Source organism: Idiotropiscis lumnitzeri, chromosome 14 (assembly GCF_059441095.1).
Source record: "Idiotropiscis lumnitzeri isolate Australia: NSW breed Sydney's pygmy pipehorse chromosome 14, RoL_Ilum_1.0, whole genome shotgun sequence".
Taxonomy (NCBI): domain Eukaryota; kingdom Metazoa; phylum Chordata; class Actinopteri; order Syngnathiformes; family Syngnathidae; genus Idiotropiscis; species Idiotropiscis lumnitzeri.
In genome coordinates this window covers 5,744,642-5,759,257 of record NC_142404.1, presented here as the reverse complement: position 1 = coordinate 5,759,257, position 14,616 = coordinate 5,744,642, and the positions used below count along the sequence as shown (strand labels likewise).

Sequence of the window (14,616 nt, the reverse complement as noted above, 5' to 3'; positions counted from 1 at the left end):
CACTGCATGTGTTTGGAATGCCGCAATGCAACAAAAGTTTGGTTAAGTCTGTATGCAGTGAAATTATTCTTATTAATGTCATAATTTATTGTGGAAAACTTAATTTATCCTCACAAAAGTTGCATGTGACCAGCCTATCCCAGCTGACCTTGAAGACATGCGAGGGTACACTATAATGATTTTGGCATCTTGAGCAAGACTTCAGCCAATTAAAAATATGGGCAAAAACACTTGCTCTGTTTGCCTTTTTACAAACTAAATATAGTCACGACATGGACCTGATCCTTCAGTAACCAAATATATGTTAACTGTAATCCACCCTTTGGTCTCTTGGTAAATATGAAATGAAACCGAAACAGAAACTGCATCATGTTGCTATTGTTTCCCCTTTTTTGTCTGACAAACAAGGACAATATGTCTGATGATTTTATTCACAAACGTCGTCCTCCTGCATTATTTACACGCAAGCTGAGCTACTCTGACTTAGTAAGACTGTGCAGGAAACAGTATCCATAACTGCCACGCATCGTCTCTTGAGGGATTAGGAACGAGTAACAGGAAACCATAACAAAAGCATCGACAAGGGCATGAATAAGTCCGTCCCGACCGGTGAGGGAAAAGCTTTCTCTGAGCATATTCTCAAACAATAATTGCAAAATAAATGCTGATACGGTGACTTTGTTCTAGTTGTCGTCAGGTCTTGCTGCAGATTTTTGGCAAGGGAAACTGACCAAAAGTGTCAGCGCTATATAGAGTCATGTACAATAAGAGTCAGCATTCATGCAGCAGCAGTCGGGAACATTTGGCAATTTTAGCAGCAGCCTAGAGAGAGATCATTTCTCTTACTTACAAGACAACTGTCCGACAGCATCATTTTGAAGCAGTTAGAGATTTGGCAGCAGCCTGGAAACGCAACGTGACCATATGATGAACTGAGACATTATGGAAAGATTGGTTTAGGTTTTCGGCATTGACTGTTAAATGGCAGATTTTACATGGAGAAAATAGAATGAAGCTAAAAGAGGACAAATATGAGCGTTCCTTGCTCAAGTCGCAGTAGCACTCTATACAGATGGAGATTTTTATCGACAGAAAAGCTCTAGTGGGTTATCTTAAAACAAAACATGAGCTAAATTTGAGCTAAAGCTAGAGAACGACAACCAGCGCCAATTAGCTTTTTTCTCTTGGTCGAATGTTTTGTTTTTTTGTTGTTTTTTTTCTTTAGATGTTCTTTTCTGTGTAATATTTGGATGAAACAGCATAAATTAAAATAAAATGCTTTGTATGTACACAACTCAGAGAAGTTTCGAAATTTTCTGCTTTCAGGTGAAATTTCACAATGAACCTAAAATGCACTAGAACCTTAACTAGTGAACTTAATTTTGAACTTCTCTAAACATAAATAACACTTGTACAACTGTACAATGTTTTAGTGCTTTTTTTTGGGAAGTCATTATGCCAAAATGTAAAGCAGTAAATATATAGAATATATGAGTATAGTCAAATGGCGCTCACTTTTTGGGTGAGTGCCTATTGGAGTATTTTCATGATGCTTGTTTTGTGCGCAGGCACACACTTCTGGTGTCTTCTGGATATCGTGCCCATCAAGAATGAGAAAGGTGAGGTGGTCCTCTTCCTGGTGTCTCATAAAGACATCACTGACAAGAAGAAGCACCAGGATTCCGAACAAGGGCCTGACACAGGTGAGTGACCCGGGTTTAAATTATTCTAGCAGAAATGTATTTACAAAAGGACTTAAATTGGGACCATAGCGTATATATTCAGAATCTGAAAAATATTTTCATTTAATTTGAATTTTAATTTAATTGTCTGATTGTGGACTGCCGCAATGTCGTGTGAAAGTGCACATGGTTGTGGCAATATTTGCGTCCTTGCTGGGCTTTCTTCACATGGCGTGAAAAAAATGGCAAATTTATTGCCACGGCTTGGATGCAGCAATTTTTTTCTGCCGTATAACTATGTGAAAGAGGCGACAAAGAAAGCGTGAGCTTCAGTTTGCCTGTGCACATAGCATAGTGCAGATTGCAATAAATCACTGCCTTAATAATTTAAAATGTATGTTCAGCCTTCCCTTGCCCAGAGGCCTCTACTTTTATTTACATATTATCCTCCTTGCATTCAAAAGTGGATTTTTGATAAACAAAGGCCATGGACTGATCACAAACCAGTCATGTGAAGTGGTCCTTACTATTTTCTATTTGTATGGCCTGAGCAATAGCACTACATATTCAATCAGCGTGACATCCACCGAGGTCAGTAGACCACTCCCTGTGTGATGTTTATTTTGCCTTGAGGCATGACAAGCTGTTTTTTTCGTGAATGTTGTTTCGATCTGGTTCAAAATACATTTTCCTCAATGAGGAAAGCAAAAATAGAGGAAGATTAGAAGATAAGCGAGGAATTGTGGTCGTTAAATTGGAAATATTATAAATTAATAATACATTTTGAGAAGGTGATAACACCTATACAACTTGTCAAAAGTTTTTTAACATTCCAAGTTTTAATTTTTTTTTTTATGAAATAAAATGAAATAAAATAAATATCACGCCTGAGAAAATTAAAAATAAATGTTAAAATAAAAATAAAAATAAAATAAATATTGCCAAATCTGAAATAAAAGCACACAACAAATAAAGTTAGAAAAGAAACCATGGAATTGATCTAGAAACAAAAACCTAAACCTTAAGCATATATAACAACTGAACACACTAGAATTAAAATGAACATTCTTCAAAAAGTTCCTCCCAACTCTGGTGCAGATGTTTACAAAAATGTTTGACACGAGTAAGTTGCTTTGCATTCACATTCATTCCAAAACCAGACCGGTTAAAGTCTGGAGACTTTTTGGATAATCAAAAAAATGTACATTACTTTTTTAAGGTTTGAGTAACCCTATAGATACTTTCTTACGGTTTTCTGTGTTGATTAATCTGTGTTAGGAGAGTGACCACAAATCTATCCGACTGACATTGTCATGTTTACTTGAGCCAAAATTGGGGTATTATTTAACAGTTTGGTTGAGGAGGCTTGTCGCCCTTCACATTTGGGTGGTTTATCATTAATTTTATTTATTCATTAATCTTATGAATAGTTATTCATTTGCAAATAACATTGTCAACCATTGACATTCTAAAAGGGGAGATGACACGGTGGCACACGGATCAACTTCTTCCATAGATGGAGAGATGTTCAAGCCCACGTTTCATCAACTCAATAATCAAAAATTGTTGCCTACGATTGTTTAGTTGATCCTGTTTGCGGTTTACAGATGAGGAGACGGGTCTGGAGGTACATCAGGTGACCCGGCCGCCCGGCTTTAACGCCAACCGTCGTCGCAGCCGAGCCGTTCTCTACCACCTTTCGGGGCACCTGCAGAAGCAAGACAAGAGCAAACTCAAGCTCAACAATGTGAGTCCAGAATATGGAGGACAAAAAAAAAAAATGCACTTTGACGTTGCTGTTTTGAAATATACAATTTATTTTTGGGGGTTTTCAGTCACACTGTCGCCATTGTGATTCTGTGATAATCATCACGTCTTTGACAGTAAATGACATGAAATTATATAATGTTATCATTTGGTCGTCATTGAAAAAAAAAGAACATGCATAAAAAAATTTAAAAATCACAGAAAATATAAAAATAAATTGTGGGGCCCTATTTTCACAGACATTATTAGATTTTTGCCTGTAAATGTGGTTCAGTGCTTCTAGTGTTCCTTCGGACAGCAGAGCAGGCCTTGCTGGTCTTGACCGTTCACCACTGGCATACTGTATGTAGTATTGTAAAGTTCTCAGATAACAGATGGTGTAAAGGTCACCTTGACTTCGGTTGCGGGTTACCGGAGTTGAGTGCTTTGAATCCGGACAGCAGGATCTGTAATGTTAGCCAGCGGCTACACACCGGAAGAAATATGCTGGGACATCTTTTTTAGCCCCAGTGCTAGCACTGGTTTGAATCAGACTTCAAGACAACAAGAAATCTATTATTTCTCACTGGCACACTTTAGGGAACACTCGTGCGATCAAATGAGATCCTGCACAAGAGGTATATAAAAAAATTCTCCATTTGCAGTGATAGAAAACTCAAAACTAGAACTTCTCTCAGTATGAAGCCACGACACAACAATGCAAGGAAAGAAAAAATAATTAATTAATTAATTAATTAATTATGGCTACCTTAAACCTGCACGTACTCAAATACTTTTTTTTTACCTTTTATGGTAGCCTACATACACAGTGTAAAAAAAAAGTTGATGACGCCTGGTTTGACTCACTGCGGTTGTCTATGAGCACATGTTTCTACTTATTAATATGTGCCCCTGATTAAATATCCAGACAGTCTATACAGTATCATTTATAATACACGCCTCATTCATCTTCATCCTTATCACCCAATACAGAACATGTTCGGGGAGAAACCTCCGATCCCAGAGTACAAGGTCGCGGCCATCCAGAAGTCGCGCTTCATCCTGCTTCACTACGGCACCTTCAAGGCCGGCTGGGACTGGCTGATCTTACTGGCCACCTTCTATGTGGCCGTCACTGTGCCCTATAACGTGTGCTTCACTGTGGTGGGTGGGCGAGATGAAGGCAATGCCCCCAGAAGCCCCCCCAGCGTCAGCGACATCCTGGTGGAAATCTTGTTCATGCTAGGTGAGAATCCTGAAGGACTCTTCTGGAAGCTTCCATTCGATTTCACAACATTGGCAAAATGCATCAGTTAGTTATTTATTTAAATACTGTATTTGACGGGAAATTTATCAGTTATCAGGCCACCAGAATAGAGCACTTGCTAGTTATGGTAATATATGCAGAACATACAGCGCCGCTTTCTAGGTACACTGCATGACATTTATAACCTGCCCAACCACAATTGTTGGTAATCTCTTCCACTGTGGCAGATTCAAAGAAACTGCACATCTCACGAGTCCCATCATCAGTCATCCTTAAGTTTCTTGATACAAAGAGAACTTTTTAATGAGTGAAGGATATGAGCCATTTGCTTCTGAAAATGATGTCTAATGGCTAGAGTCATTTCCTAGAGAATAACCGGCCAGTTTGCCCCTCGTCTAAGTGAGGCAAATGTGAACTATCGCCCATGGGAGGACAATTGTTCTTAATGCAAAACGTGTGTATGCCATCTCTCAGTCAAATTACACTTGCCACCCACAGCAGTTTAATGGTGGACCCCTGTCAGTCCATAAGCCATTTGTTGGAACTTACTGGCCACTGTTAGGTATCAATATTTTGAAAAATTATATGTGCTCAGCTTAGTGATCATACGGGTGTAAGAAGTAGCTAACTTTTATTGTCTTAACATAATTGACACATTTATGAAAGTGTAACAAATTGATTATTCGTTTTTAGAATGCACTATAAAAAAATCTTCCTGTTTTTTTTGTTTTTTTTTTGCATTTAATCACTATTTACAGTAACTGTTTGCGTTAGTTTTTTGCAGAATTAAAAAATATATTTATTTTATTAACTTATTTTAAACTGTCAGGCTCACCCCCCAAAAAATATAAACAACTTGAGCGATGATTGCTGTATAGGGTTGAGGGTGTACTTACCACTCATTCTATTATTTTTTTCGGTAAGTCTATTAATTTTAAACACATTAATCATATAATTATTGTGTGACACTATGTGACAAATTTTAAGTTGTTTAAGAGAAATTCCAAAAAGTTTGCCAAACATTTACACAAGCATTTGAAAACAGTAATGCAAAATATACAACCCAAATGTTGTTTTGATTTTATTTCTGAGAGGAATATTAAAAGGAATGACATCAGTATTGTTTTTTGTTTTGTGCGTAACGTGGATGCTATGTATATATTGTTTCTAAGAATGCTTATTTATTTTCACCTATTGTTGTTTTGCCTCATTTGTCACCTCCAGACATCGTGCTGAACTTTCGAACGACCTTTGTGAGCACGTCGGGTCAGGTGGTGTATGACGCCCGCTCCATTTGTGTTCACTATGTCACCACCTGGCTGTTTGTGGACCTCATCGCTGCCCTCCCCTTTGACCTCCTCTATGCCTTCAACGTCAGCGTGGTGAGTCTTGTCTCTGATATGATTCCTCACCTCAGAACTCTCACAAGAAATAAAGAACACCGCATTACACCAAAGAGTGACCAGGGACATTTTTTTACTCAATGGTGGAAGGTGTCGATTTCTTCTTATTAGTATTTGTTATTGTAATAACTAGGGATGTCTCGATCTGATCTTCGTATCAGATTGCGATCCGATATCAGACAAAAAAAAAAACTGGATTGGATTTTATCTGTCTACATCCCAGATCTCACTCATTGGCAAGCAATCCATTCCCAGCTACGCTCCTGGTCTTGTATCCAGCAGCTGCCTGATCGAGCATGCAGAGGCCATGTGATCAAAACAACCACCATTATTTTCTGTTTCTTTTTTTCTTTTAATAAATATTGAAGCTTACGGCAGCGCAGGTATGTGCAACATGCATTGTTGAAAAGTCACTGTTAAATAAATAATTCTGGGAGTGACTTATTCTTTGAAGCATTAAAAATTAACTATAGAGTAAAACAATCCCATGCACAGCCGTGCAGTAATGTTCCAAATAGAATTTTAAATTGGAAAAATTAACATAAACTGCTCAGGAAGTGAATTTCTGTAATTGGCAGTTCTGTGAATGTGATTCAGTCATACATTTTTCTAACTTTAGCGCTGCTGCAAACAAGTAAAAAAAAGTTTACAGCCAGTCCAATAACAGTCTAGACTCTAGAGCGCTGCTTTAATTTATTTTCCATTTATCTTATTCAAGTGTAGTACATTCTTATGTTTGGGGTTGCATTCATGTATGTTTGGAATAAATGGGTCATATTTTCTCATACCACCCGCTGCATACTATTTTTAATTATTTTAATAGTACAACTTGATCAAGTCTCTTCTAACAATTCATACAAAAATAGAAACTAAAGCATGTACTGTATCATTCCTGCAGATATCATAACGGGAAATATCGTATCGAACGTTACCCCAGGTCGCAATATCGGTATCGGATCAGAAGTGAAAAATGTTGTGTCTGGACACCTGTCGTAATAACCAGATTTTTTGAATTATTTTTAAATTTAAAATGGCGTATTTAATTTGAAAAATATTCAGTATTATTGTTGCGTAAACTGCAGGGAACAGAGGCAGATTGAACAGAACCATGAAGGTGTTTAGTTTCTGTGAATTGTGATTTCAAGGAAAAAAACAGGGATAATATTACAAGAAAAATGTTTTGGGTATAATATTGTTGTTGTTTTAAAAAAGTGTCATAACTTAGATTAGGAGAACAAAAAATGGTCTTGTGATTTCATAGTACTTTGTAATAGTCAGTCATATTAAAACAAAATTAAAAATTAAACAAAATATAAAGAAAGCTGTATTTTCAAGAAAATCTAGACAGTTGTGTAAAAAAGAAAATAAACAACACATAAAACAACATAAAAAAACACTCTTAAAACTGATAGGTAAAATTTTTTGGGAACTTTTATTGGGTAATTTTCAAGTTTTAAGGATGGAGATTGTGGAGCAACTACATTTTATGAGAGTCGACTCGAATCCTCGTTGTTGCTTTTCACATAACATAAGAACAGGTAGCTCATTTACAACCAGCAGTGAGTTTTTACTCTTTAATTCATCTTAGACTGTATATTGTTTACGTGCATCTCAGTGCTGATGTTTTGGTTAGCAAATGCGTTAGAATAGGCTCAACAGTTAACTCATACTCTCCAGTTATTGATTTTTTTTTTTTAATTAACTGTACCATATCCCCTGCAGTACTTTGGGGTGCACCTGTTGAAGACAGTGCGCCTGCTACGCCTGCTGCGGCTGCTGCAGAAGTTGGAGCGTTACTCGCAGTACAGCGCTGTGGTCCTCACCCTGCTCATGTCCATGTTCGCCTTGCTGGCCCACTGGATGGCTTGCGTATGGTACTTCATTGGACGCAGGGAAATCGAGAGTCCGGGATCCTGGGACATTGGTCAGTAGTCTTCTGGCGCCCACTCGAGTAGCCTTATAATTCATTTGGCTTTCACAGTCCCAAAAATCAGCACACAACGCACTTGACGTTCATCCCATAGATCAGGAGTGGGCAAATTAAATGCGGGAGGTGGCCACAAATTTTCATCAGTGGTACTCGGGCCTACATAGGACTTCCCATTTTAAATATAGACAAAAATCATGCAAATGTGCAAAAATATTTATTCATTCATTCATAATATATTTCTTAATGCATTTCTAAAAGATGCACTAACCTAACCGCAAAGGGTTTGAAGCAAACAACAAACATGTGGTGATTCCATTTCCAATGCATACTTGTTATCATATAACACTTGCCTATGTAACTATTTTCATTTTCTTTTGTAGTTTCAACATTCTCTGAGCAAATGAGCCCAGTTCCAGCAATATCAGCAACATACCTGTTCGAAATGCCTAGATCTTTCTCTCGATATTTTCTTTCTCTCAATATTATCTACTGTAAATATGCTAGGGGCTCAAAAGTGGGTATGCAGACCGATACAACTATGTTTCCCTTTTTTTTTTGTAAAAAAAAAAAATCAAAAACATAAAAAAAAAAACAGCATCTCCGGGGCACTGAATCAGGCTCACGCTGTCCTCCCGTCGGTTAAAAAAAAGCCAGCAAGGCTCCATGGCAGCATAATCCAATATATACAAAAAACTAAATGATTCAGAAGGAAAAACCACAGCAAGCACGTCCACAATGTGGTCTGCTAAAGTCCTTCCTATGTTCCGTCTTCGCGATTTCGCAGTGGCTGGCCATCACGTTAATTTCATTAAATCCTCGGTTAATGTGTATCAATTCGAGAAACCGTTAATTGAGACACAAAATATTTTGAATACAACATTGAAATTTGTTCAAGACCTGGCTCTTGTGCTTTAAGTGCAAGAACTGCTTTTGTGCATTATTTTTTAATTTATTTTTGATTTCTTTTCAAAATGAACTCACTCAAAATTGTAGTTTTATTGAGGTACTAGGATTGTCTGCATATCAATACAAAAGCTGTAAATATATATATATATATATATATATATATATATATATATTAAGCCACCTCATGTTGTAGTATATGGCAGTAATAGACTAGATGTAAGGGCAACTATGTCATGTCTGCCATTTAGTGGTGAATGTTGATATTACAACTTAAACCCACAGTCAATGCATATTTGCAGTCAGGCACCCGCAATTTTGCTGATGGCACCCCCATTTTTAATTTTCTTTTTACACATTTGGTTTTGTAAAAAAGATTTGTAAAAACACCTTTCTTTTTTTTTCATTTCATTTCTTTTCTTTTATTTTTTTAATTAATCAAGGGGCCTCTCAGTGTGGGCCGCCAGTAGCCCATTCCTTAACTCGAGTATCCTGAATCATCGTCCGGGGTCTGCTTCTGTTTTAATATGTCTCGCCAAGAAAGTGAAGGGAATTTCCATTAGTTATCTTGATAGCGTTGGCCCTGACCTCAGGTGTAATTAAAAAAAAAATGTGCCATATACTTCCTGTCAGGAGGTGTGCAGATGCCATGCTCAATACGTATGCAACCTTGAATTGCTCAAATGTTGCTCAAGCATCATTTAATGCAGCAATTGAAAATAGCAACAATTTAAATGGGCTCAACAGTTAGATTTTTTTTCCCAAATCGTTCCAAGTTGCCTTAATAAAAAGACTGACATTGTTCAGGAAACATACACGACAAAGAATTCAATCACTCAAGCAAGTTGTTTTTATACATGTCACACAAATCATGCTTCAAATCATTTCTGTCATACAAATACAAAATAAAGTTCTGATTACCATGACAATAAAGGGATTTCTAATGACACAAAGGTTTAACCAACTTAGCAGCCTCAGACTTGCAGCGCATATAAAAACTTTTTTTAAGTGACGAGCCACAAAGGCAGCATCTTTTTGTGGTGTTATGAGAAACTTCCAGAGACTCGGAGACTCTCCTCCAAAGAATTTTCACCCGTTTATGTCCAGACTGGAATTGAATGGCATTCGAGCAAAGCCCCAGTGGTCACTCATTTGTTGAGTAGATTGAAACAACATCATGAAATAATCATAATACACAGTAGCATCAACTTTCCCTGTGACTGCAGTGATGTGTTATGCTCCGCAATCTCCTCTTTGCTGCAAGCGCTTCTTTTGTTTTGCCCCCGGCAGTGTCTGAAATTTGGTCTCCCTAAAACAGGCAAGAAATGAATACAGGAGACACGAATTTAGTATTTTTTTTTGTTTTTTAGTACCTATAATTTTAGATGTGTTAAATCCAACATTGTTTTTTTTTTTTTGCACATGCTAATAAACAGAACCGAATATGCACTAGCAGCCCAAAGTGCGTTCCTCCAGTAACTGTTATTTAAGCCTTGGGGCAGCAATGAGCTCTATTCATCAGAAAATGTCCATTCATCTTGTTCCTTGTTCCCAAAATAGACCCATTCAAGTATTTCTTTCACACTACAGCTCTCCAATGATTACACCAAGCCTCCAGTCTTTAGGACAGAATAGTTCAGGTCTTGATGGGTTCACTTCCTTTTCGGGATGTTCAATACTACTTTTTACAAATCGATACAAATTAGTTTTTACTCTTCACCAATACCACTATTGATTTTGACACATAGATTATTTTTCTTTTCTGCAATTGACTGGCAACCAGTTCAGGGTGTACCCAAAGATAGTGGGGAAAGGCTCCAGCACGCCTGTGATCCTTGTAAGGAAAAGCGACTCAGATAATGGATGGATGGAGGGATTTTTTTTTTCTCTTCTGGCTTCATCAACGTTATGTTACTCAGTCAGTTAAACACGGAGTTTAATAGATCTACTTAAAGTCAGAACTTGTATTTGGGATATTTTTACATGAATGCAGTCTGAAAATGTAACACAAAATATGGGTAAATACAAGTACAAAAAAATTAGGCAACCGATGAGTAAAGCACAGTCAAAGCGCAATGCTACCTGTTTTTCTGAATCGATGAAAGCAGGTAATTGTGGATGCATGAAATATCATATTGCAGAAAGTCACTTAAATTGAATTAGGAAATAATCCTAATTTTTGATAGAAACACAATAATACAATCTAAGGGCTCTATTTTTGTAGACAGCGCACGTGCTTTAAGCATTAAAACTGGCGCTTCTTCATTTTCCTTCTGGGGCAAGTTTAGTTTACTGTGTTTTGGGAGTTTGGCAGACTGTCCTGCACTCTGCTGAGCATTCTGGTGGAGGAAGGGCACTTTATTTTACATGCCCCTGGCGTCCCTGCTAAATTGGTGACCTGAATGTTGACCAGACCTCAGACCAGGTCGAAGCAGGTCAAAGTCTTGGCGCAAGTGGCGGAACACGATTTTGGTGGATTTGATCAAGTTACAGGCAGAAACATTCTTGTGTGGTGGATGACATCATATCTGAATATGACATGAGTGTGCATCAAATATAAATCGATTAATAGAACACTTCATTATGATCATCATCTTTATGTTTTTTATAAAACAACCCCCTTTGTGGTGGTACAGCATTACCTGTCACACAAAGACACGAATGATCGTGATGGAAGGCGATCTCCACTTTAAATCATCTACCAGTGGAGGTCTGCTTGCAGTTTCTTATAAATTGTATTTTGGACACTTCAATCTACAGGGACTCCAATAATTCATCCCTGACAAAGACTTTGTGCGCCTCTTTTGTGCTAAATTTAAAGGGAATGATGTCATTTGACAAACAAGTTGGCTGTGTTCACTCCCACAACGGTGCAAACGTCCTTGTCTACCTGTGCCCATCTACGAAAAAACGGTTGTTCAAAGGCTATTGTGCAACACGTGCATGGGTAAAATTCTAAAGAAAATCAAATAAGTAATACTGGATGCTGCATATCAATGCCTTACTTAGTTTTTATTTTTTTAAGTTGGCAATCGTTGTGACTAGACTTCAAATTGAGGCTGTCCTGGCCTATTCATAGTGCACAAACGCAGAATTGAACTTGGGTGTAATATTCAATTTCCAAGCCGCATGTGCACCGGCGCACCACTTATGTACACCTCTGCTTATAAACATACATATACTTAGAGGAAATTATGTCTTATTGGACATTAGAGACGTGATAGTAAATGGCCCCCATTGGGCACCTTTCGTATCAATGACTGATATTAGCAGCCTTCATGAGTCCCAATACATTGAAATAAGACCCAATTACGATGCCTAGGAAATCACGATGTCTAACAATAGCACACACAGCGTATGCTTTCCGCTGCAAAGAATGCATTATGAAGATTTACCTTAAGATGATAAGATGACTTGTTACGATTTGATTTCCTGTCTTCTCCTTATAAAAGGAAATGTTTTTATCACTTGAATGTACTGTACTCCCCATTAGTTGAGCAAACCCTTTATCTGGCACATAATCATATTCAAGTGGACCTCATTATGAGGTCTAATTTCTCGCTGCCAATCAGTGAAGAAAAATGCGAATATTAATACTGGTACTGAAAATATATGGATATATAGTATGAAAAGTATACATTGTTGGTGTTGAATTACCAACCAACCCGATTATAATGACATATTTTTGTTGTACTGGTCTTATGCAGGATAGACGGATGGACAGACAGACATATTCTGATTCAGATCGTGAGCCGAGCGCATACAGTAAATCAATACGGCGGTATCTATATTGTATGATTCATCTTGTTTCACATGTTGTGCAGTCAGAAGCTCAGCAGGGCTTCAACACGTCACGTACGTTCATTCTCAAGCGCTCTCTCTAAATTATTCATACGTGCGCCTTCGCCTCTGTCTTGCCGCCCTTACTTTGAAATGTCTCCTCATCGGCATTAGATTACTTGTTGGTACTTTCTTGGGATTTGTTGATGGGTGACGAGTATGTGAATGTTGTGAGAGTCTTCATGGAAACTTTTAATGAAAGATGTCATGCCTACTTCCTTTTGGTTATGGTGTGAACAAACTGGCTAACTTTGTAGGCCTACAGAGAGCTAGTGGGAAAGATAAATACTTTTCTTAAATAGTGGCCTCTGTTGTAGTAAAAGCTCGGTCTGAAATAATTGCCAGTTGTGTATTTCTTTTGCCTTGCGTATGTGAGGTTTCGGATATGCCGCCATTCAAACTGGAAAAATAAAGTAGCAACACTTACTGATACACTGTCAGCCATTTATTGAACCTGACTAGCAACCAAACACGAAAATACAAAATGAAAACACTCGCAGGGAGCATGGTGCATACTTAGGAAATCAAAGCTGGAGTCTGAGCTCCTGGAATACTCGACCTGTTAAGCCACACCCCGATAAGGACACACCAATACGAATGTACTACAATGTGTGCGTGTGTGTCTGCGCACGCCTATGTGTGACTTTTGGATTAATTACATAATTGATTTTCTTTATGTTCTCTTTATTTTTTTTATTTATTTATTTCTATATGTTTATTTTACCAAAAACGCATTTTTACAAAATAAATAAATAAATAACACAAAAATTGTGTTTTTGTGAGGAAAACGTTTCACAGTGTACATAAGTAAACTGAGTTATGAGCTTGAGGATGAAATAAGTTAATCACATAAGTCAAGGTACGACTTTATCTTATTTTCTATATTTACAGGTTCATTTTATATGTTTAATTTTTACATTTGCATTCAAAAATAAAATAATTCTCTGCTGCACATTACATCTGACATGTTTTTTCTCTTATCTGCTGGCAAAAAAAAAAAATAAGTAATGGCCTCTACCTTAATAAATGTCATAGTTAATAAATAGCCCACTATCCACTATTTGAGATAATAGATGCAGTGAATATAAATAAGGAGCAGCAAACTTTTTTTTTCTTTTGCTTGTTACATGGTTATTACATCTGCATAAAATACAAATTATGATGATATTCCTTCTCCCTATTCCCCCTTACTCTCCATTATTAGGTTGGCTGCATGAGTTGGCCAAGCGTTTAGGGACACCTTACTTCCTCTCGCCTTTGGTTGCCCTCTTTCCCACCTCCTCCGGTGTCCCCTCGGCCAACAGCAGCCAGTGGAACGAATCAGGCTCAGAGTCTGCTGGTCAAGCTCCCTGGAACTCCAGCCAGTATGGAGGGAACACTTCGGCCGGCGAGGGCGCGTCGCCTGGAGGTTTGGGAGTTCTGGGCGGAGGCCCGTCCATGCGTAGCAGCTACGTGACATCGCTCTACTTTGCCCTGAGCAGCCTGACCAGCGTGGGCTTCGGAAACGTGTCGGCCAACACGGACTCGGAGAAGATCTTCTCCATCTGCACCATGCTCATTGGCGGTGAGTGGATGCTTCTTTTGTTTGTAAATCATCTTTTGAGTCAGCTGATGTTTGTCTGCCTTTACATCCTGGCATTATGCAAAACCGATGAAATGTGACCAGTCCCTCTCAATTAAACTTTGGCACTGGTTTAAAACCGAAATTACTATTTTATCGTGCATCATTTTCATTATTTTTATTGAATTTATTTATTTGGGGTTTTATATGTTTGTGTGTGTTTTTTTTTAGTTCATTTATTTAGTTGTTGTTGTGCTTTATTTCTTAAATGTGCATGATTTCAT

General features: G+C 37.8%; 1 protein-coding gene across 1 annotated transcript in view; it reads left to right on the top strand.

The window, feature by feature from the left end:
• The window catches only part of kcnh3 (potassium voltage-gated channel, subfamily H (eag-related), member 3), a 113,605-nt gene that overhangs the window by 72,587 nt on the left and 26,402 nt on the right, over positions 1-14,616 (top strand). The window contains exons 3-8 of the mRNA XM_088315106.1: positions 1,569-1,703; positions 3,290-3,429; positions 4,422-4,674; positions 5,920-6,077; positions 7,821-8,022; positions 13,976-14,335. Of these exons, the coding sequence (XP_088171232.1) occupies positions 1,569-1,703; positions 3,290-3,429; positions 4,422-4,674; positions 5,920-6,077; positions 7,821-8,022; positions 13,976-14,335 (1,248 nt within the window). The remainder of the gene's footprint in view (positions 1-1,568; positions 1,704-3,289; positions 3,430-4,421; positions 4,675-5,919; positions 6,078-7,820; positions 8,023-13,975; positions 14,336-14,616) is intronic.